The sequence below is a fragment of the Sinocyclocheilus rhinocerous genome, unplaced genomic scaffold (assembly GCF_001515625.1).
Source record: "Sinocyclocheilus rhinocerous isolate Xijiao unplaced genomic scaffold, SAMN03320098_v1.1 scaffold1758, whole genome shotgun sequence".
Taxonomy (NCBI): Eukaryota; Metazoa; Chordata; class Actinopteri; order Cypriniformes; family Cyprinidae; genus Sinocyclocheilus; species Sinocyclocheilus rhinocerous.
This window is the reverse complement of record NW_015631050.1, coordinates 166,632-185,713: the sequence shown is the minus strand read 5'-3', so window position 1 is coordinate 185,713 and position 19,082 is coordinate 166,632. Positions and strand designations below refer to the sequence as shown.

The window sequence follows — 19,082 nt, the reverse complement described above, 5'->3', positions numbered from 1 at the left end:
TTTGCTCATATGTGACTCAGATCTGTTTTTTTTTTCATGACAATGTGAACAGCACAAACCACATGGAAATCTGTTCGATTCTGATGTGGTCCATTTCCATATGTGCTCCTAAATCAGACAAAGGTCTGATGTTTTGCAATGCAATCTCAGTCTGAACAGTCATATTGGAATTCATGTGACTTTTATTTCACTTTAGATTGACAATTGTCACTCCAAAGATGTTACCTTGCGGTAGTTCTTTGGTCACTGGTGAATATGGAAGACAGCTGCTACAGTAGATGGTGACAGACAGTCAGGTGTTAGAACTCATAAGTATTACAGTGTTAGTTCTATACCAGCTAAATTTGGTCATATTGTAAATATTTCATTAAATATTATCTCCTCTACCCTGTCTTTGTCCTCCTTTATAGCCTGTGCACAAATTCGTAGGCTTCCACAGTATATCACCTTTTAAATGTATTCATAAACACTGACTTCAATGGCCTTCCACATGACAGAGCGCTACTTGCCGTATTTGTTATAGTTCTTTTGCACAAGCGAGTCAGTTCAAGACCATGATCAGGTTACACACAAATCTGATATTGGCCACATTTAAAAAAATAATGTGAACAGCCACAAATCTGTTCTGATCACATCACAAAATGCAAGCAGCTAAATGCAAATAATAAAATGCAACTGAACATCTAATCATGCATGGAATGCACAATGGTAAAATCAAACCCAAAGATATGTTGGTGCACATTCACCTGTAACTTCAGGCAAAAAGAGGTTGCATGCACGCATCCTCAAAAACCATAAAGCTACTCAAGATAACAAAATAAGATGCAGACTACATTAAATATAGATTAAAATGTGAATAAACATGGATTGTTTATTCACATTTGAATCTATATTTAGTTTCCAAGAAAACAATTTTGGTTCTCTGTTGGGTCACTAATTGATATCCAAAGTAAACTTCTGAAGAAAAACTAGTTAAACCCACTGCGCTTAGTGCGCTATAATGGAAAAAATAGCTATTATATTAATTCATTTTAAAATACAATAAAAAAAAAATATATATATATATATAATTTAGTACTATACTCCCCTTTGCTTGACAAATTACTTTTATAATATTAATTACCCTTTGCCAAGTTACACAATGACTTGACAGGAATCCATTTGAGTGCGTTTCAAGCTGTACTGAGATATTGTATTTCCAAAGAAACACAGAGGAACACTAAAAGTAATTATGAGACATGGTTTTTGAAAAATACCAGTCAGTGGAAGGCAACCCAAAGAACTTAATGTACCTCTGAGGAGAGAGACTTCCATCACTGAAATGGTTTGGACATGAGGAACAACTGTGAATCTGTCCAGAACTGGCTGTTCTCCAAAACAGTGTCTGGGTGAGATGAGCAACAGAAGCAGAGGTCATTAACAGAAACACTGACCTGGCAACACTAACAGAGTTACAGCCCTCTATGATGAACACAGAAGACTGTGCATGTGAGACAACAATAGCAAACACAGTTCAGAAAACTGCCTGGAACCAAAATGACTTTGTTGGGAGAAAACACACACACACACACACCACATCTCGGCAGGAGTTTTGCCCAAAAGGCGTGTAGGAGAGACTCACAATTTGGAAGAAGATTCTGTTAGACCAGATTCCAACTTTCAGGCCTTAATACAAAGTGCTGTGTTGGAACAAACATAACACAGCACATCACAATGAGCACAGCATCCCTATTGTTAAGAAGCATCACGCTTGAAGCACAATTCTTTGTGGCACGGACCAGAAAACTCATAAAAAAGCGAAAGGAAAATGGATAGAGAACAAAATCGAAAGCAAAGTAGAAAAATCCTGGTGCTCTGGGACATGGAAGATGATTCATCTTCCCACAAGAAGACACAAAACTTACAACAAAAGTCACTGAAGTGACTTAAAACAGAAGCGTGTAATGTCCTGGAGTCGCTCAGTCAGAGGCCAGACCTCAATTCAACAGAGAATGACTTCTGTACAAAGATAATTCTCACAACATAATAGAACAAGGGCTTTGCAGTTAAATCAGTTTATTGTTGCTGCAAAAATTATATACTTAATTTTTTTTACAGAAAAGAGATGAAATAGTGATTATCGTAACATGCTTAAAGAATAATATTTGAGAAGCAAAACTGTATAACAAAAAAAAAATACAGTTTGGGGTCAGTTTCTGGGGAAATAAATTAATACTTTTATGTACAATTGAATGCAGAGATGCATTTAATTGATTAAAAGTGACAGTTGGGCGATATAGCTAAAAAATGTATCAACGATATAATGTTTCATATCGTTGGGTATCGATAATTATTGACATTTTTAAAACAAAGAGCAATAGAAATTTTTTTTTAAATTTAACCACTGCATTTTTACATTAACACAATTTATTGAGACAAACAACAAATATTTTTTGTTTTAACAGTCAAACACAAAATAAAAATTAAACAAATATCTCATTTCTAATGTTTTATATGCAGATTAAACAGGTCTGAAAGAAACTTTTGGCTTGTCTCCCGAAGCCACAGGAGGGCGCAATGAGCAAAATAATGCAGCGCATTTGCCAACGCAAAGGAAATAACTGTCTATAAAAAAAAAACGTGCATTACATCTAAATTAACTAATATAAATCAAACATAATTTCGTAAATTGCATAAACAATTATGAACAAACCAGCATCATGTATTTATGCATTGCTTAATACAAAGAGCCGAATCGCCCATCACGCACACCCATCACAGGCAGGCACAGCACTCAATTCAGCATGTGTTCGTGTTTGCGGTCTGCGTCACTCATAGCACGTGCCTATATATCGTGCGCTATATCGAACAGTTTTTCTATCGTTATCGAAGAGGGTGTACCGTCGATAAATATCGACACCGTTTTATCGCCCAGGCCTAAGTGACAGTAAAGACTTTTTCATTGTTACAATAAAAATTCTATGTCAAATTAACGCTGTCCTTTCAAACTTTCTACTCATCAAAGAATCCTGAAAAAAATTATTGCAGTTTCTGCAAAAATATTAAGCATTACAACTGATGTCAACACAATAAGGAATGTTTCTTGAGCAGCAACTCAGTATATAAGAATGATTGCTGATGGATCGTGTCACAGGGAAAGCTGCTGAAAATTTTGCTTTGTCATCAAAAAAATAAATGTAAATAAATACATTTTAGAATATATTAAAATAGAAAAGGGTTATTTTAAATTGCAATATTATTTCATAATATTACTGTTTTCACTATTTTTGATCAAATAACTGCAGCTTTGGTGAGCATAAGAGACTTCTTTCAAAAACATTAAAGCATCTCATCAACCCCAAACTTTTGAATGTGTACAGATACTGATTAAAAAAAAAAAAAAAGTTTTTATGCAGTTTATGTTTACTTCACAGGTTAATAATTCTGCTCTATTGATGGATGTTTTTCTGTAGCAGTAAACCCCTGTTAGCCTTTATTCCACTGGGTAAAAATACACTGCTAGGGATGCGTTTCATGTGCACTGGAATAGATAACCTCTGTTCCATGCCTCAGAGTTCATTCTTAGCCCTGGTGGAAGCAGCTTGGTTGTAAGAAACAGATTTTTATTTTCTATTGGTGACAAATTTGTTTTGAGGGTTGCGAGGATAAAGCAATTTATCAGTGAACAGTACTCACCAATTTCAGTTTTTCCCAGAAGAGTGACAGCATCCTGTGATGTAACACCCACAGGAATAAACACCCCTGGCCAGTGTGTAATAGTGGTGGAGGTTGTGATTTTTGTGCGTGTCATCAGTCTGCTCTCTCATCAACTGCTGTTGACAGCACTGTTAGAGTATATGCAAACAAATGGAGCTCCTTGCCTTTGTTTTTCTCGTAAACTCATCATCATACAGCTCTTTTTACCTCAACCCAAATTGGGTTGTTTTTAACCTAAAAATGGAGTCTGCACATTAAGCAAGCTGAATTAATTGCAAAATATTGTGGAGAAAATAAGGCTATTTGCAATAAGTGCAAATAGTGTTAAGTGCTATTAACACTAATAGCGATAGATGCTATTACATTAAGTGAAACTATAGGGCTCGACATTAACGCTTATCAGGGACAAGTGGATTATTTAAAGGGGCAAGTGAAAAATTATTTTACTTGCCCAACTGGACAAGTAGACTGATTAAAACATCAATAACAAAAAATAACTAGGGAAGCACCGAAACTTAGGCAAGAATGATTCTGATGTTATTACATTCAGTGTAAACAGCGACTGATAATGAATAATGTATTGAAGATTGTGCCAGTTGAGGCTTGCGCCGCCTGTCTGTGTGTGAGACTCGTGTAGAAATCAGTACAAATGAGAGCAACAGCACACACAAAGAATCACAAACGTACTGCGGTGAAAATTCAAAATATTGTTTTTTATATTTATAACATATGATAAGCAACATCACAAGACCAAGAGTGCCGTTTTCCAGAATATCCGCACGATTGTAAATGTGATATTGATTTTATGAAACAGTTCGATAACATTTTTTGTTAATATTAAGTGATTTACATTTTAGACACAATATTGATTGACGAAAATAGTCCCTAACAAAGATCACAGCAGAACAGTCGCCCATCTCGGTGTTTTGTTACTGAATGATTCTGTGTTTTGGAACTAATCAAGTGAGTCAATGATTCAGTGAGCCATTCATAAAGACGGTGCAGAGTAGGTAGTACTACATCTGAATTTTGATTTACTTCACGAACGTTAAAAAAATACGTTCTATATAGTATGAATATGGGTAGTATGATGTATGCGATTTCGGATGCAGCGATAGTCATATTCGTGAATGAATCAGCCGATTGAACGAATCAGTTGAATAAATGAATCAATAACGCACTAACAGTAGGCTTGTTCGAGATGCATCGGCGCTGTGCAGAACGATCGGTGTATGACATCAAAGTACAGCGAAAACAATTCAAAAGCATAAAGAGTCGTCTGCTCTATTATGGCTCTCCCGGTACTTTGATGTCATACACCGATCATTCTGTGCAGCGCTGATGCATCTCGAACAAGCCTATTAAGACAGTCCCTTGGCGCCACCTACTGGCTGATTAGTTTCATATGTAAAAGTATCATTGCATTTTTACCAACGTTTCATATTTGTATATACAATATTAAAATAAATAAATTAAAAAAAATTTATTGATCTCATACCAAATGGATTCATGATACCTCTGAGCTTCATGAAACAGTCTGTGTAAATGCATCTAAATGCCACTTCAGATGCAGCTTACATCTGCAGTGGATTTTGGTGATAATCATTTGGTTGGTAACAGCCCTAATGTCTTATTAAAATTTATTGATGAAATTTAAGCATTTGACTTGAAAGATGTTGCGTACATTTAATAAGGTTAGAGAAAATATTCCATTTACAAAAGCAAAAAATGCCCTGGAAATCAATTTAAGGGAGTAAATATCACAAATATGTCTATTTAAGTAAGTAAGAGCTGACAACACTGATGAGAATATTGCTTCAGAATAAATTACATTTACACAAGAAAAAAAAATCATTTTTTCTTTCGGGACAAGTAACTTTTTTTTACTCAGATATGTGAATGACCAATTTACTTGTTCAAAGGACAAGCAAATGTCAAGACTTTATGTCGAGCCCCAAAATCGTATTTCTTTGTATAGATAGTGTTAGATGCTATTTTTACTTGTAAATAGTGGCAAATACTATTTTCACCTCAGTGTATTGTACTACGGTATAAAACAGCATGCAATAATAACAAAAACATTAACAACAGTTCTCAGTGTGTATGATTTTATTTATTAGCATTTTAAATGGATTGGGATCTTACTTTTTCTTCTATATTTCTATACAATCTAACCCACTCCTACACCTCTACCCTAACCATATTTATCCTTCTGCTCATTGTTCTTGGAGGTCCAGGAAGATGATGACAATATGAGCTGCACACATCATGTCCGATGTGCAGTCTGATCAACGCAACCACATCCAGTTTCAATCAGGCCTATTAAATACCCATTAGGCACTTTATTTCCACTGAATATTTTCTTTACTTTTATTTAAAATAAACGCTTCTCTGAGCTGATATGCAATGGGAAAAGGGAAAAGAATGTGATCGAATGAGTCAGATTTAAACTTGGGTCTGGCATGTCAAAATCTACATTTACCATTACTCTCCACGCCAGTGTTTCTATTACTGTATGGGTTTTTTTTTGTTGCTGTTGTTTTTTTTGTAATTTGGTCTGGCTCAACCAGACAATGGTGGGCGGAGTTAGTGTATATAGACGGGCTATTTGCACTTAGTATATATATAGACACTTCGGCGCACACTTGGAGGTCCAGGAAGATGATGACAATATGAGCTGCACACATCATGTCCGATGTGCAGTCTGATCAACGCAACCACATCCAGTTTCAATCAGGCCTATTAAATACCCATTAGGCACTTTATTTCCACTGAATATTTTCTTTACTTTTATTTAAAATAAACGCTTCTCTGAGCTGATATGCAATGGGAAAAGGGAAAAGAATGTGATCGAATGAGTCAGATTTAAACTTGGGTCTGGCATGTCAAAATCTACATTTACCATTACTCTCCACGCCAGTGTTTCTATTACTGTATGGGTTTTTTTTTGTTGCTGTTGTTTTTTTTGTAATTTGGTCTGGCTCAACCAGACAATGGTGGGCGGAGTTAGTGTATATAGACGGGCTATTTGCACTTAGTATATATATAGACACTTCGGCGCACACAAAAAAAATTCATAAAGTGCTGCCTTACAAGAAATTGTTACCAAACCATTCAAACAAACATAGTGCCACAGAGTGTTTACACTTCTGTAAGAAATGTGGCTTAATTATAGATGGTTCTGTACATTAAATTCTGATAAGAGACATTGAACATTGAAGCATTACACACTTCAACTCTAAATTCATCATAAGGAGCCTAACTGAGGGAATAGATCTTGTCAGGATTTTGCTTTCCGTCTGCAGCATTTCCGTCTCCTCACCCAGACTGGCTCCTCTTTTCATCATCCCGTTTGCCTTCTAGCTGTTTTGCAGTGCATGTGACTGAAATCTTTCCTGTCCAGGCTCATATGTTTATAGTCAGTGCCGCATTGTGCCTGCTCATCTGTAGCTGTTTGTTTGTCCTCTGAAAGCATGTTTGTTTGCTGTTGAGAGGTTGTGATATAACCTGCCTGTCAGGGGAAACTCACACGCAGATGGCTGTGGATGAATGGAACAATTGAGGCCGAATGCGCGCACTATACGCCTTCTCCAGACAGACAGATATGACACACACACACACACACACACACACATTCCAGCTGGCTAATTAGACAGCAGAGGAGTCAAAGTTACAGCCTATGTGTAATACGCTGTCTATTTTTCTCTCTCCACACCCTGGCTGCTACAGGAAAATGAGCTTTTATTGGTCCCCGATGGCCTGGTCTCATATCCATTAAACTGAATAAGTATCTGAAATAGCCCTTGTAGTAAGCAGTATGATGCAGGATTCCCTACCACAGCAGCTATCAGTGCATCCGCTAGATCAATCAGCGGTGTAGCCCACACTCCCTCAGGGTGACCTTATGTTATGTCTTTAAAAAATATGAAACTCAGCACCATTCAATGATACTCTGTAGGTTTTCTAAGTTTGCTTAGTCATTAACATTTCATGGAATTATACGCAAGACATTTAAAATGAATTTTCGGGATGTTTTTGAGACATTCCTGCAGAGTGAACATTAGTGAACATTATGGCAGCAAAGTGCTAGACTACTATTGGCTTCTTCCGTTTAAATGAATACCGGATCTAATTTCAGATGTAAATTTGATGAAAGGAACCAGAAAAGAGATCCAAAAATGCTAAAAATGGTATAAGGTTTAAAAAAAGGAATAGGAGAATGCAGTATTGTAGTCTGGTTGACAGTATACAGTGGGTCCAAAAGACTGAGCTCATGAGAATCTAATTTAAATCTGACCATAAACCATTTTAGGACAAATAAACGTTATGATAGGGATGCACGACTAATCAAAATAAAATCCAAATCTTGATTTGGCTTAGTGTGATTATCAATTCGCAAAGGATGCAATATTGTCAAATAAATATTTGTGCGCAAACCGTTCATGATACAGTGTTTTCAGTGCCTCAAAGTGGCTCGGTTCACAGTAAATTCCACACAAAATCCTCTCTGCATCTGGGACATCGGATTAAATTTTCACTTTTTTTCAGCTTTTTTGCATTCAGTTAGGTTTCTGGCATGTCTGCCAGCTCAGAAAATCTGAAAAGAAAACACGCAGCCAGATTTTTTTTTATGAGTCTGAAACTGTTATCCAGTGATCTGCTTCAATTTGCAGCTGCTTTCTACATATATAGCTAGCTATTTAAATAAGACCACCTCCAAGCCATATTCAGAGTCCAAGGCAGCAATTCATGTGTCTTGTGTCGACACGCCCCACGGAAGAGAGGGGTGGGGTGAGCAGTAGCTCATTATCATTTAAAGAGACATGCATCGAAACGGCTCGCTGTGAGCAGAGCTGTTTTTGACTAGGTAAAAAGGGTGTTGTTTTACACGACCATTCAGGAATTTTAACCAAAGTATGTTACAGACATTTCATGAAGACCCTAAAGAATCATACCAACATGTGGAAAATGGGCATCCGATGTCCCCTTTGAGTTTGCATCACAATAACGTGCATTTAGGAATGCAACATGCACCAACCATCTTCCCATCAGTTTGTAAATGAATTAAGGCAGTCTTAAATATTAGTATTGTAATTTTACAGGTGTACTGTAAAATAAATTATTTTATTTTTATTATATATTTTTAATACTCTTTTTATTTTATAGTAACAATAGTACAATAGTAATATTACTACAATAGTAATATTTCTTGTTTTGTTTAATAATTTAATTATTAATATTATTATTTTTTATAGACATGTTGATAAATAATCACAAGTGCAATCACAATTTTTATCAGAAAAATCACAATTTCCCCCCCCAAATTATGCTGCCCGAAGTTATGACGTAAAATGAATAAGATATTTACGTGTTTGCACGATTTCTAGGTCACTAATCAAATAAGTAAATATGTGACTATTTGTACAGATGGTCAGAGGTTCTTGCTTCCACTGAAGCTCAAGATGCTGTTTGGATCATCTCAAATCATGCTGGAGAACACTAGGTTTTTTTACAATCTTATGGAGTTCATGCAGCTTGAGAATTACTGTCATTAAAGCAAAAAGAGAACAAATACTACAACAAATTAATGTAATTTTTCAATTCAGCTATAATGAAAAAAGTTGTAGTAAATTTGAAATAATACAAAACAGCAGCTTTTTCACTATGGTCTCAGACTTTTGGACCCCAGTGTACAGTATTCATGCGTGCGCGCGCGCGCACATACACACACACACACACACTGACATAAGGTTCAGTTAATGAAAGCTGCTTGACAGTGCTTTACCACAGCTCTAAAAGTCCTCTGACCCCCTGTTTGATATGTTGAGTAGTTAGGAGCCACACGGAGGCCTATACGAGATAACGTTAAGCCCCTGAGGTTCAGCAATCAATTTCAAATTTCAATAGATCAAAGAGGAAACTGGGTCTGTCTTATGTAATTAAGACTAGGCATTAAAGAAAACAAACCCCTGTGAATTCTGACTGAAGCCCCACTGGGGAATGGAGTATTTTTCATAATTAAAGAAGCACAAACAAGGCCTACTCAACAATCCACAATAGTTCTCAGTGGATCATTAAAGTTTCCTGATTTACACAATGCTATTTGTCTGTCTGACTCCTCGAAGCCAAACCTAGTTACAGTACGGCCATGACTGACTGGAACTGTGTTGTTAGCAGGTGCACATAATTGTGTGCCATTTTCCCTACTGGATCCGAATCAATTTCGACCCCTTAGGACTGTAAGAGTACTAGGATGGAAAACCACTTTTCCCTGGAGTGAATATGAAGATTAATTTTTTTAATTCTGTATTATTTCTTATATTATTTTTACATATAAAATTACGCAATTTTGTAGGTCGTGCCATGGTGTGTATCCATTATAAAATTGTTGCTACATAAAACTACTTAAACACTAAAAAAATTGAACGTCATTTTATTTATATAAAAAAAAAAAACGACATTTTATCAAGCAAATTCATTAGGTGCCATATCCTTCCGCTGTACTATAAGCTAGTCCCTGACGACTAGCTTGCTGGTACTAAAGTTTAAAAAAAAATTAAGCCAAAAATGAAAATGATCATTTACTCACCCTCATGTTGTTCTCAATCGAGAGGACTTTCTTTCTTAATCGTGTGCTGTATTCCTGGTCTTCTGAAGTCATACGATAGATTTGTGCGAGAAACAGAGTGAAATGCAAGATGTTGTATCTGATTTCATGTGATTATGTATTTAAATTATGCATGAATGTTCCCAAACACGATGACAGTGCGATGTCTGTGTGAGATATGTGATTGTTGTCATATTTCTATAAAAATCTAAAATACATGTTTGTATTAAAGTAAAAATGGATGAGAAATACACCTTTCGTATGGAATTAAATAGCAAGCACTTTGAGTGTCTTGTTCATCATATTTATTTTCGTATAAAAGTATCAGAACTGTAATTATATAATGTTTATAAGCAACACAGCACGTGAGTGAGAATAACGCGATAGCTGCCTTTGATCTCGTAGGTATCTGCTCCACTTCGAGAGGTCAGAACTGTCCGTCTTGACTGCGTTTATTTCACTCCTCCCCTCACTGCAGCCGCCTACTCTCGCCTACATTTCAGGCGAGGCGAGTAGCATCTCAAACAAGCCTAATCACTTCTATGTAAAACAAAACAACAAAAAAAGATTGACCAGGATAATCTCAGAAATAATTCTACGGATAAACAGAAGTCATACTGGTTTGGGAAAAAATGACAGAATTTTCCATTTTGGATGAATCTCTTTATTGGTCTCTGTTGGTGTTTTGCACTGATATAAACAGTACTCTTAGTCTTAACTATTTTATCAGTTTTATGAGAAGTAGAATCATTTGATTCACCTGTCCACACATATCTGTTTTTGACACAAATGTACAGTGCATGCTACTTTGAAACAGTAGAAAGTCATCCCTTTGCTGTTCAGTATATTTACTGAATATCTTTGTTAAAATAACTCTATTCAAGAATCTATTGTAACCTTGAATTCAGAGAGCACTGCAGATTGGTGCTCAGTTTAGTGATGAATAGGTCCAATCTGCTCATGAACTGAAGATTTTCTATCTCTATCTGATATATCTATCTCTAAAGGCTGGATTAGCATAGTGTTTGGTAATATCTCACTGTGAATACAGGAATTTACAGGCTGTCATTCTTAAAGGACTTCCGTTTATGTCAGATCACTCATTGTTAAAGTGCTCTTAGGCAAATTACAGCAGCCACCCAGACCTTTCTGTCCCTTTATCCTGATCCTACAGAGCCTTTTCTCGGCTTTATTATCATGATTGTTAGAATTTACAATATTGGCAGAGCATACTGCTCTACCAAAATAGACAATTCAGAAAATACATAAGGTAAAATAAAGAAAGAAATAAAGGGGGAAATAAAAGAAAGGGACAATGAATACATAAAATGAAAACATAGAAATGTCAAGTGAATAAGAAAGGACCGAACGGGGGAATTAAAAAAGGGTCAAGAGAAAAAAATAAAAAAAGTAAATAAAGGAATATTAAATTTTAATGGGAACATAAATGAAAGGAAAAATAAACTGAATGGGAATATAAAAGAAAAGGACAAGTAGAAAACAAACAAAAAGTAAAGAAATAAAGTTAATATAGGGCAATATAGGGAAAGCAAAAGGAATAGACCAGGAAAACATAAAAAAATAATGTTATGTAAATAAAGAAATATAGGAAATGAAGGGGAACTTTTAAAAAGGGACAAGGAAGAAATATAAAATAATAAATTAAGTAAATAACGGAATATTTCAAAGTGAAAATAAAAGAAAGGAACTAGTAAGTTAAATCAAAAGAACTGAATGCAAAAATAAAGGAAAGGGACAAGGAAAAAAATAACAGCAAAAAAATGAATTAAACAATAGAATTTAGATCTAAAATATGGTGTATATACCTGTACAAAATGTATCTCATCTCTAATATATATCTCACTCCCTCTTCTCTTTTCTCTTCTGCTTCTAAAACACTACCTCATCCTCCCTAAAGAGTGTCTGAAGTGTCTACATTGAAATGCATGATGAATTATGTGGCAATATAAGGGGACCATGAAAGATGACATGCATGAGATAATGATTGCAAATGTTGATCCACATGGCGAGTCAGGAGATTTTGTTTGTTTACTAATGGCTTTGTCTTTTGACAGAAGGAGGGACATGCGAGGTGATTGCGGCACACAGGTGCTGTAACAAAAACAAGATTGAAGAGAGATCTCAGACAGTGAAGTGCTCCTGTTTACCAGGGAAAGTGGCAGGAACCACCAGGAATAAACCCTCCTGTGTTGATGGTAAGTGAATAGACATGGATGAAGTCTTAAAGGACTTAAAGGCATTCAATTCATGAAAAAATGTAACTTTGCTAAAAATGTACTCGCCTTCAGGTCATCCAAGATGTAGGTGAAGATTTGTTTCTTCATCGGGGCAGATTTGGAGAAATTTAGCATTATCACTTGCTCACCAATGGATCTTTTGCAGTGAATGGGTGCCGTCAGAATGAGAGTCCAAACAGCTGAGAACTATATCACAATAATCTACAAGTGATCATGTGGATTATTGGATTATTGTCTTGTGAAGCGAAAAGGTGCATGTTTGTATTAAACAAATCCATCATTAGGACGTTTTTCATCATTAAGTCCACTATGCATAATATTGCTTTCTCCAGTGAAAAAGTCGTCTCATCTGAATCAGGAGAGAAATATGCACAGATCAAGCACAATTTACAAGTGAAAACAGTCCAAAACAGTTCTAAACAAATATGTATGTTGGTGTATTTTGATGTGAGAGGACAAGGGAACAGAGTCGCGTGACAGACACAGTGATGAAGCTGGTATGTGTTAGCAGTACACAAGCCATGGCTAAGACAGCTGACTCCACTTTGATGTGACGCTGTCTCTCTCTCACTCCAAAGAGAAAGGAAAACTTGAAATCGCATCATATGACCCCTTTAATGTAAAAGCTTTTCCCATTAATTGATGGACTGGAGGGATTATTGTGATGTGTTTATCAGCTGTCTGGACTCTCGTTCTGATGGCACCCATTCACTTTGGTGAGAATGAGTGATTTAAAGCTAAATTTCTCCAAATCTGTTCTGATAAAGAAACAAAGTTGTGTACATCTTGGATGTCCTTCATGTTATGTTGTTAGAAATGTAACAGATGCTCGACTGTTTTGAACCATCTCAATGTAGCTTTGCCGTGTTTGAACAGGCTTGCACAGTGCAGCTGTGCATAAACACACTCTGTAGAGCTACGTAAAGCTCCAAAAGACTGTATAGCTTTTTAAAGGTGGTATGTTTGAAGAAACTCTGTTCAGGGTCGCTCTTGCAGTGTCCCTGCCCTAGAAAAGCTCAGATCCTCAGGGCTTTTCATTATTAATGCTCTGTCCTTATGACAAACGAGCTGCTGTAAACTAACACTTCTGGAAGAACATCTCACTCGCAACGCACCCGCAGATAATCAAAGCACATTAAATTTGACTGAATCTCATGGAGGAGCATCCAACCTTTTCCCCATGTCAAGCTTGTTAGGATATTCTTTTCCTCAAGGTAAATTGTGTCGTTTTTGGATATTAAAACACCTAAATGCCCAGCTTGAAGGGAATCAATCAACATCATTTACGTCATGTTGTTCCAAACCTGTATGACTTTCTTCTGTGGAAAGGAGATGTTAAACAGAATGACTGCCTCAGTCACCATTCACTGTCATTGTATGGAAAAAAAGATGAATTGAAAGTAAACGGTGACTGAGGCTGTATTTCTTTAAATGGCAAGGGTTAAATCAAGGGCTAGCATCATGATTTAATAAAATAATCCTTTACAAACATTGCAAGACATATAAATATATATGCAGTTGCTGTTTCCCTCTTTCTAGGCTGCAATGTGTTGTCTATTCTGTAGAGGACTAATAAAGCCCAGAGGCAGAGGTGTGTGTCTGGAAGTGATTTTTGTTCCTGATATTTGTGTGTGTGTGTGTGTTTGTGTTTTTCCAAACATGTTATTTCTGTAGTTGCTATTTTACAAAAAAATACACAAGGATGGTCTGCACTCAAAAGTATTGATTTATTTAAAGCAACAGGGGGAAAACACAGACGTTTAGTCCAAAGTTGCCTTAAGTTACTTGGAACTTTATGTTGTTGCTGTTTTACCTTAAAAAATGCAGTTTCTGCCAAGAAAGTAATTAAAAAACAACGACAGAATGATTCTGGAAGCTTTAACCACTTTTTGAAGGAAATTCCATATTAATGTTTTAATGATTTGAAATAGTAATTTTAAATGAAGTTGTAATATTTTAAATACATTTATTAAAGTGATAAATAAAAAATAAATGTATTAATTTTGTTTTCCGGCATGAACTGAAGTAAAAATAGGCTAATATTTTATATATAGAGTTTCTGCCAAGTTATTAAAAAACAACGTCAGAAAGATTCTGGAAGCTTTAACCACGTTTTTGAAGAAAATCCCATATATTTTTATGATTTGAAAGTAATCATGAACAATTAATAATCAGCTATCAGTTAAATAATCAGCAGTGTTGGGACGGTTACTTTGGAAATGTAATAGGTTACAGATTACAAGTTACCCTATTTAAAATGTAATAAGAAGTGTTTTCAATTACTTTATTAAAGTAATGTAACTGATTACATTTGATTACTTTTTGATTACTTTTCTACATTTCTAATGAATGGTTTCAACTGTTAATCATTTTAATCATTTAAAGCAGGCAGCATTAACCTTACAGTAGTGCTCAACACTGATTACTGTCAGACTTTTAAAATCCTCAAAAATCCACTTGTCCTCACTAAGATAACAAAAAGATAGTGTGTGTGTGTGTGTGTATGTAATTTAATTACATATTTTTTCCTCAGTAACTGTAACAGATTACAGTTTTTGTAATTAAATTACATAACTCCGTACATGTAACTAGCTACTCCCCAAACTGATAATCAGTAATTCGGTAATTTTCAGTAATTTTAACTGAAGTAATGTTAGCAATTTATATAAATGTATTACATTAATATTTGTATTAATATATTTAGGTTTTGCTGCAGTAACATTAACTTAAGTAACTATTTACATTAATTTCTTAATTACTTAAATTTTTTATGGTATTGAAGCAGTAACATTTAGCAGCAACTAGGATTAAAATGTTACATTTTGTTGCATTTTATGATCTCCGGTTCCTAGTTAAACCGAGATGACACATTTACTGAGGTGTCACTGAGATGATGTCCATTAAAACTGGTCCATGTTCTCATTCTCCTCTCATTCACATTGATATTCTAGGATATGATGCTGAAGGCTAACTCTCTCTCTCTCTCTCTGTCAAAGGAGTACATGACATTGAAGGCTACATGATATGTATGAGATGCTTTGTTTAATTTTTGGAGGATAAGAGGCCTCAGTAAACTGAATTTTTATCCAAAAAACAAAACAAAAACGGAGCTCTTGCCTGAGGTTATGTTTTCCATGGATTTTTTTATTGCTCTCTGGCCTTGGCCATGCTGAACTGGCAAAAATGGGAAGAACAGTGTTAGATTCGCCCTAGCCAGTGCTGTGACTGTGTTGTACATGTGTGCAAAGTCTATAAAGCATCAACATTTGTTCACCCTTTCAAAATATCCATGGAGAAAGTGTTGAGTACAGGGAAATCAAATTTTAATGCCCTATTGGCAAGGAGACAACTATTGGTTGAGTGCTTTTGGGTTTTACTATATTAATGAATATGACTTAAGTTCACCCATTATTATCACCCATTAAATCACAAACTTGTCATGTACTTGTCATAATATTAATAACATAAAAGTGCATGCTTTATATTATATCTTCATGTAACACTCTCTCCAATGTTAGGCAGCATTACCCTGATGCATTAATGTATGATATTCTTGCAAAGATAAGATGTTCTCAAACCCCTGAGCACCTGCTTCATTAATGGTCTCTAACTCTTTCTCTATCTGCTAATGATCATAAATTTCACAAAGTGGGAAAAATGATGCTTCTGTCTCAAGCAACTGAAATAACATAACACTTTCCATTGTAATGGCAGTAAATTGACCTTCATTTTATATAAACATAGAATACAGACCATATAATTGTTTAAAAGATTTCCTAAGACTACAAGGTGAAGTGATTTAAGTGAATGAATCGGCATGGGATTTCATTTCAGAATAATACTTTTCATAAAGTGCTACTCTGTGAAATGGCTTTGCTCCTACTGACCGCAGACATCCACTGAGGCTATTCACGCACATTAGATTCAAGTCAATTTTATTTGTATAGCGCTTTTCACAACATATTGCTTCAAAGCAGCTTTATAGAAAATTGTACCTTAAAGCCCCAATGAACAAGCCAAAGGCGACTGTGGCAAGAACAAAAATCCATAAAATGTTTAAGAGGGAGAAAACTTCCTTGAGAGGAGCCTGGCTGGAAAAAGCCTTCCTCCTCTGACAAAGCACATATTACAATAAATATACATATGACAAATATGATCTAGTTACATATTATGTGTAATAATGTGTGCTTTGTATATGCTATTATGTGTTCATTGAAATAATCTTATTAGTTATTTTAATTTACTTTAAGTTAATAGGGATTGTTTACTCAAAAATGTCAATTTAAATTCCGTCCTCATTTTCTCACCCTTATGTTGTTCCAAACATGTATGACTTACTTTCTTCTGCAGAACACAAAAGAATATGGAAAAGAATAACTTGAAAAAATGTTGATGGCCAAACAATTATCCTCACTATTGACTCCCATTGTATGGACAGAACAAAACATTTGTCAGAATATCTTCTTTCATGCTCCGCATGAAGAAAGAAAATCATGACAGAATTTTTATATAGAAATTAAATTGAATTGAATTTAGACAATGCTCAAATTGTTTAAAGTCTAAATGCTTAAAATCTATCCAAAAACACTTGGAGTAATTAATGAAGCATTCTCAGACATGTAAGTATTATTTGTCAAATGGTCAAGGAGCAGTTGGAGAGGTTTTAAGTCAGATGCGAGTGAGAGTCTAACCCAGTTATGATCTGCTTCCAGCCTCCATAGTGATTGGGAAGTGGTGGTGTGAGATGGAGCCGTGTCTGGAGGGAGAGGAATGCAAGACTCTACCAGATAACTCCGGCTGGATGTGCTACTCCGGAAACAAGATCAAGACCACCAGGGTGAGATTTGGAGCGAGCGAAAGCATTCCTTGTGTTTCTTTAGCTTTTTAACAATACAAGACTCTTGATGGTGAAGTATGTGATTGCATGAGGTTAATAAGGGTTTTTGTGCTCCGTCGTTTTTTGTTTGTTTGTTTTTTGCCTATTTCACTAAAATATTTTATTAATAAAGTACATGATATAGAACAATAAATAAACAACCCTCCTACACCTGAATGGCTGCAGGCAGGTGTGTTGGATGCTGAAAGTATTATAAAAATAGAAGACCTGCACACTGCTGGAGCTCACAAAAAAATCCAATATTTATTAAAATAGCAGCGATTCGGTCATGTAACTTCCCTCAAGCAGAAAATGACACTCTGGCAAATAATCATTGTAAATAAAAGTAGCCAATGAGACTATGAGAGTGTTTCTTCAGGTAGACGATAATTTCTATAAAAGCAGATGTGAATTTTTTTTTCTTTTTTTTTTCCAGAATACCCACCCATACACAACTTTGTAGCAGATGTAAAGTCACTGCAAGCTCATAACGGAGGAACTTAATGAAGGTTTTTGATTTTATTCCTTTTTTTTTTCTGTCACCATTGTGATTCAATGAAGACTAAAAATGGCCGATAGAAAACAGACAAATTACTGATTTCAAAGGCGTAGGCACTATGGTACATTTATGAACTTAGAATAAATTCTGATAATTCGATCCCATTTAGTTAGTCTGTCTGATATCTTGTTGCTAATTATTCAAACATGAAATTCATTCTCAGATTGTTTTCTTATTACTCATCCCTCTTTTATTTACTGTACTTTTTCAGGGAAACATCCAAGACGACAAGCTGAATTAAGTTTTCCCAACTCTAAACCAACAGACATGTGTTTAATGACTTGAAATTGAGTCCTCTGCTCATAAATCCATCTGTCTCTGAGTAACACGGACACCAGACTTTCTGAGAAGATCTTTGTGGGCGTTGAACACTGCTGGTTCTTTCGTTGTTTCATTTTTGTTTGACAATTGTCAAATATTTGTTTCCTCTCAGTGAGTCCTGGATAATTACACTCGTATCCCTTTGTGTGGAGTGCACTCAAACCAGCTATACCTTGCCTGAAATAATCTTCAACTGTAATATTCTTGGATGTTCCTATGTCTCCGGAAGAACATATTAATTCTCGTACTGTATGTAGTGAAACTGGCTTCCTGTTCATGTGGATTTTCAGAAGGGGACTGATCCTCACCAAGCAAGTTTAATTAAGACACTTTGTGCATCGACTGTGAGCAAAATGCTGAGGAGCACATGTACATGGAATGACCGATCCAGTCCAGAATCCAGAAATGTTCCTCTGTTTCCTGGAACATTATATCAGATTCAGAATGAATTCTGGTGGTGATACTAAAACCAAATAAGTCTTTAGCATGATTTCTGTAAAGCTGTACAAATAGGTGAAAGAAATGTTTTACATAAATAAAATGAATTCAAAACAGGTGAGAATGATGTTACAACTGTATTTAATTTAAAATAAACAATAATTTAATGTGAACGTAATGGGTGCGAACGGTGCAAAGGAACATTCTTGTTTACATTTTCTTGTCCACTGTTCTGTTGACTGGTTAAAGATGCTGGGTTTTTTTTAATTATTTTTGGGCTTCAGTAATATTTTGACAAATTGAGTCATCAAGGCTTAACTGAAGTGG

At 35.5% G+C, this 19,082-nt stretch overlaps 1 protein-coding gene across 4 annotated transcripts in view; it reads left to right on the top strand.

Moving 5' to 3' along the window:
• Positions 1–18,663, top strand: part of tafa1a (TAFA chemokine like family member 1a) — a 49,510-nt gene extending 30,847 nt beyond the window's left edge. For 2 of the 4 annotated variants that reach the window (XM_016554050.1, XM_016554047.1), the window contains exons 3-5: positions 12,379–12,519; positions 17,274–17,398; positions 18,208–18,663. In XM_016554050.1, coding sequence (XP_016409536.1) covers positions 12,379–12,519; positions 17,274–17,398; positions 18,208–18,237 — 296 coding nt within the window. In that variant the 3' untranslated portion in view covers positions 18,238–18,663. Of the gene's footprint in view, positions 1–12,378; positions 12,520–17,273; positions 17,399–17,873; positions 17,947–18,207 lie in introns of all 4 variants that reach the window. The other 2 variants (XM_016554048.1, XM_016554049.1) reach the window with 2 other exon arrangements.
• Positions 18,664–19,082: the final 419 nt, after the last annotated feature.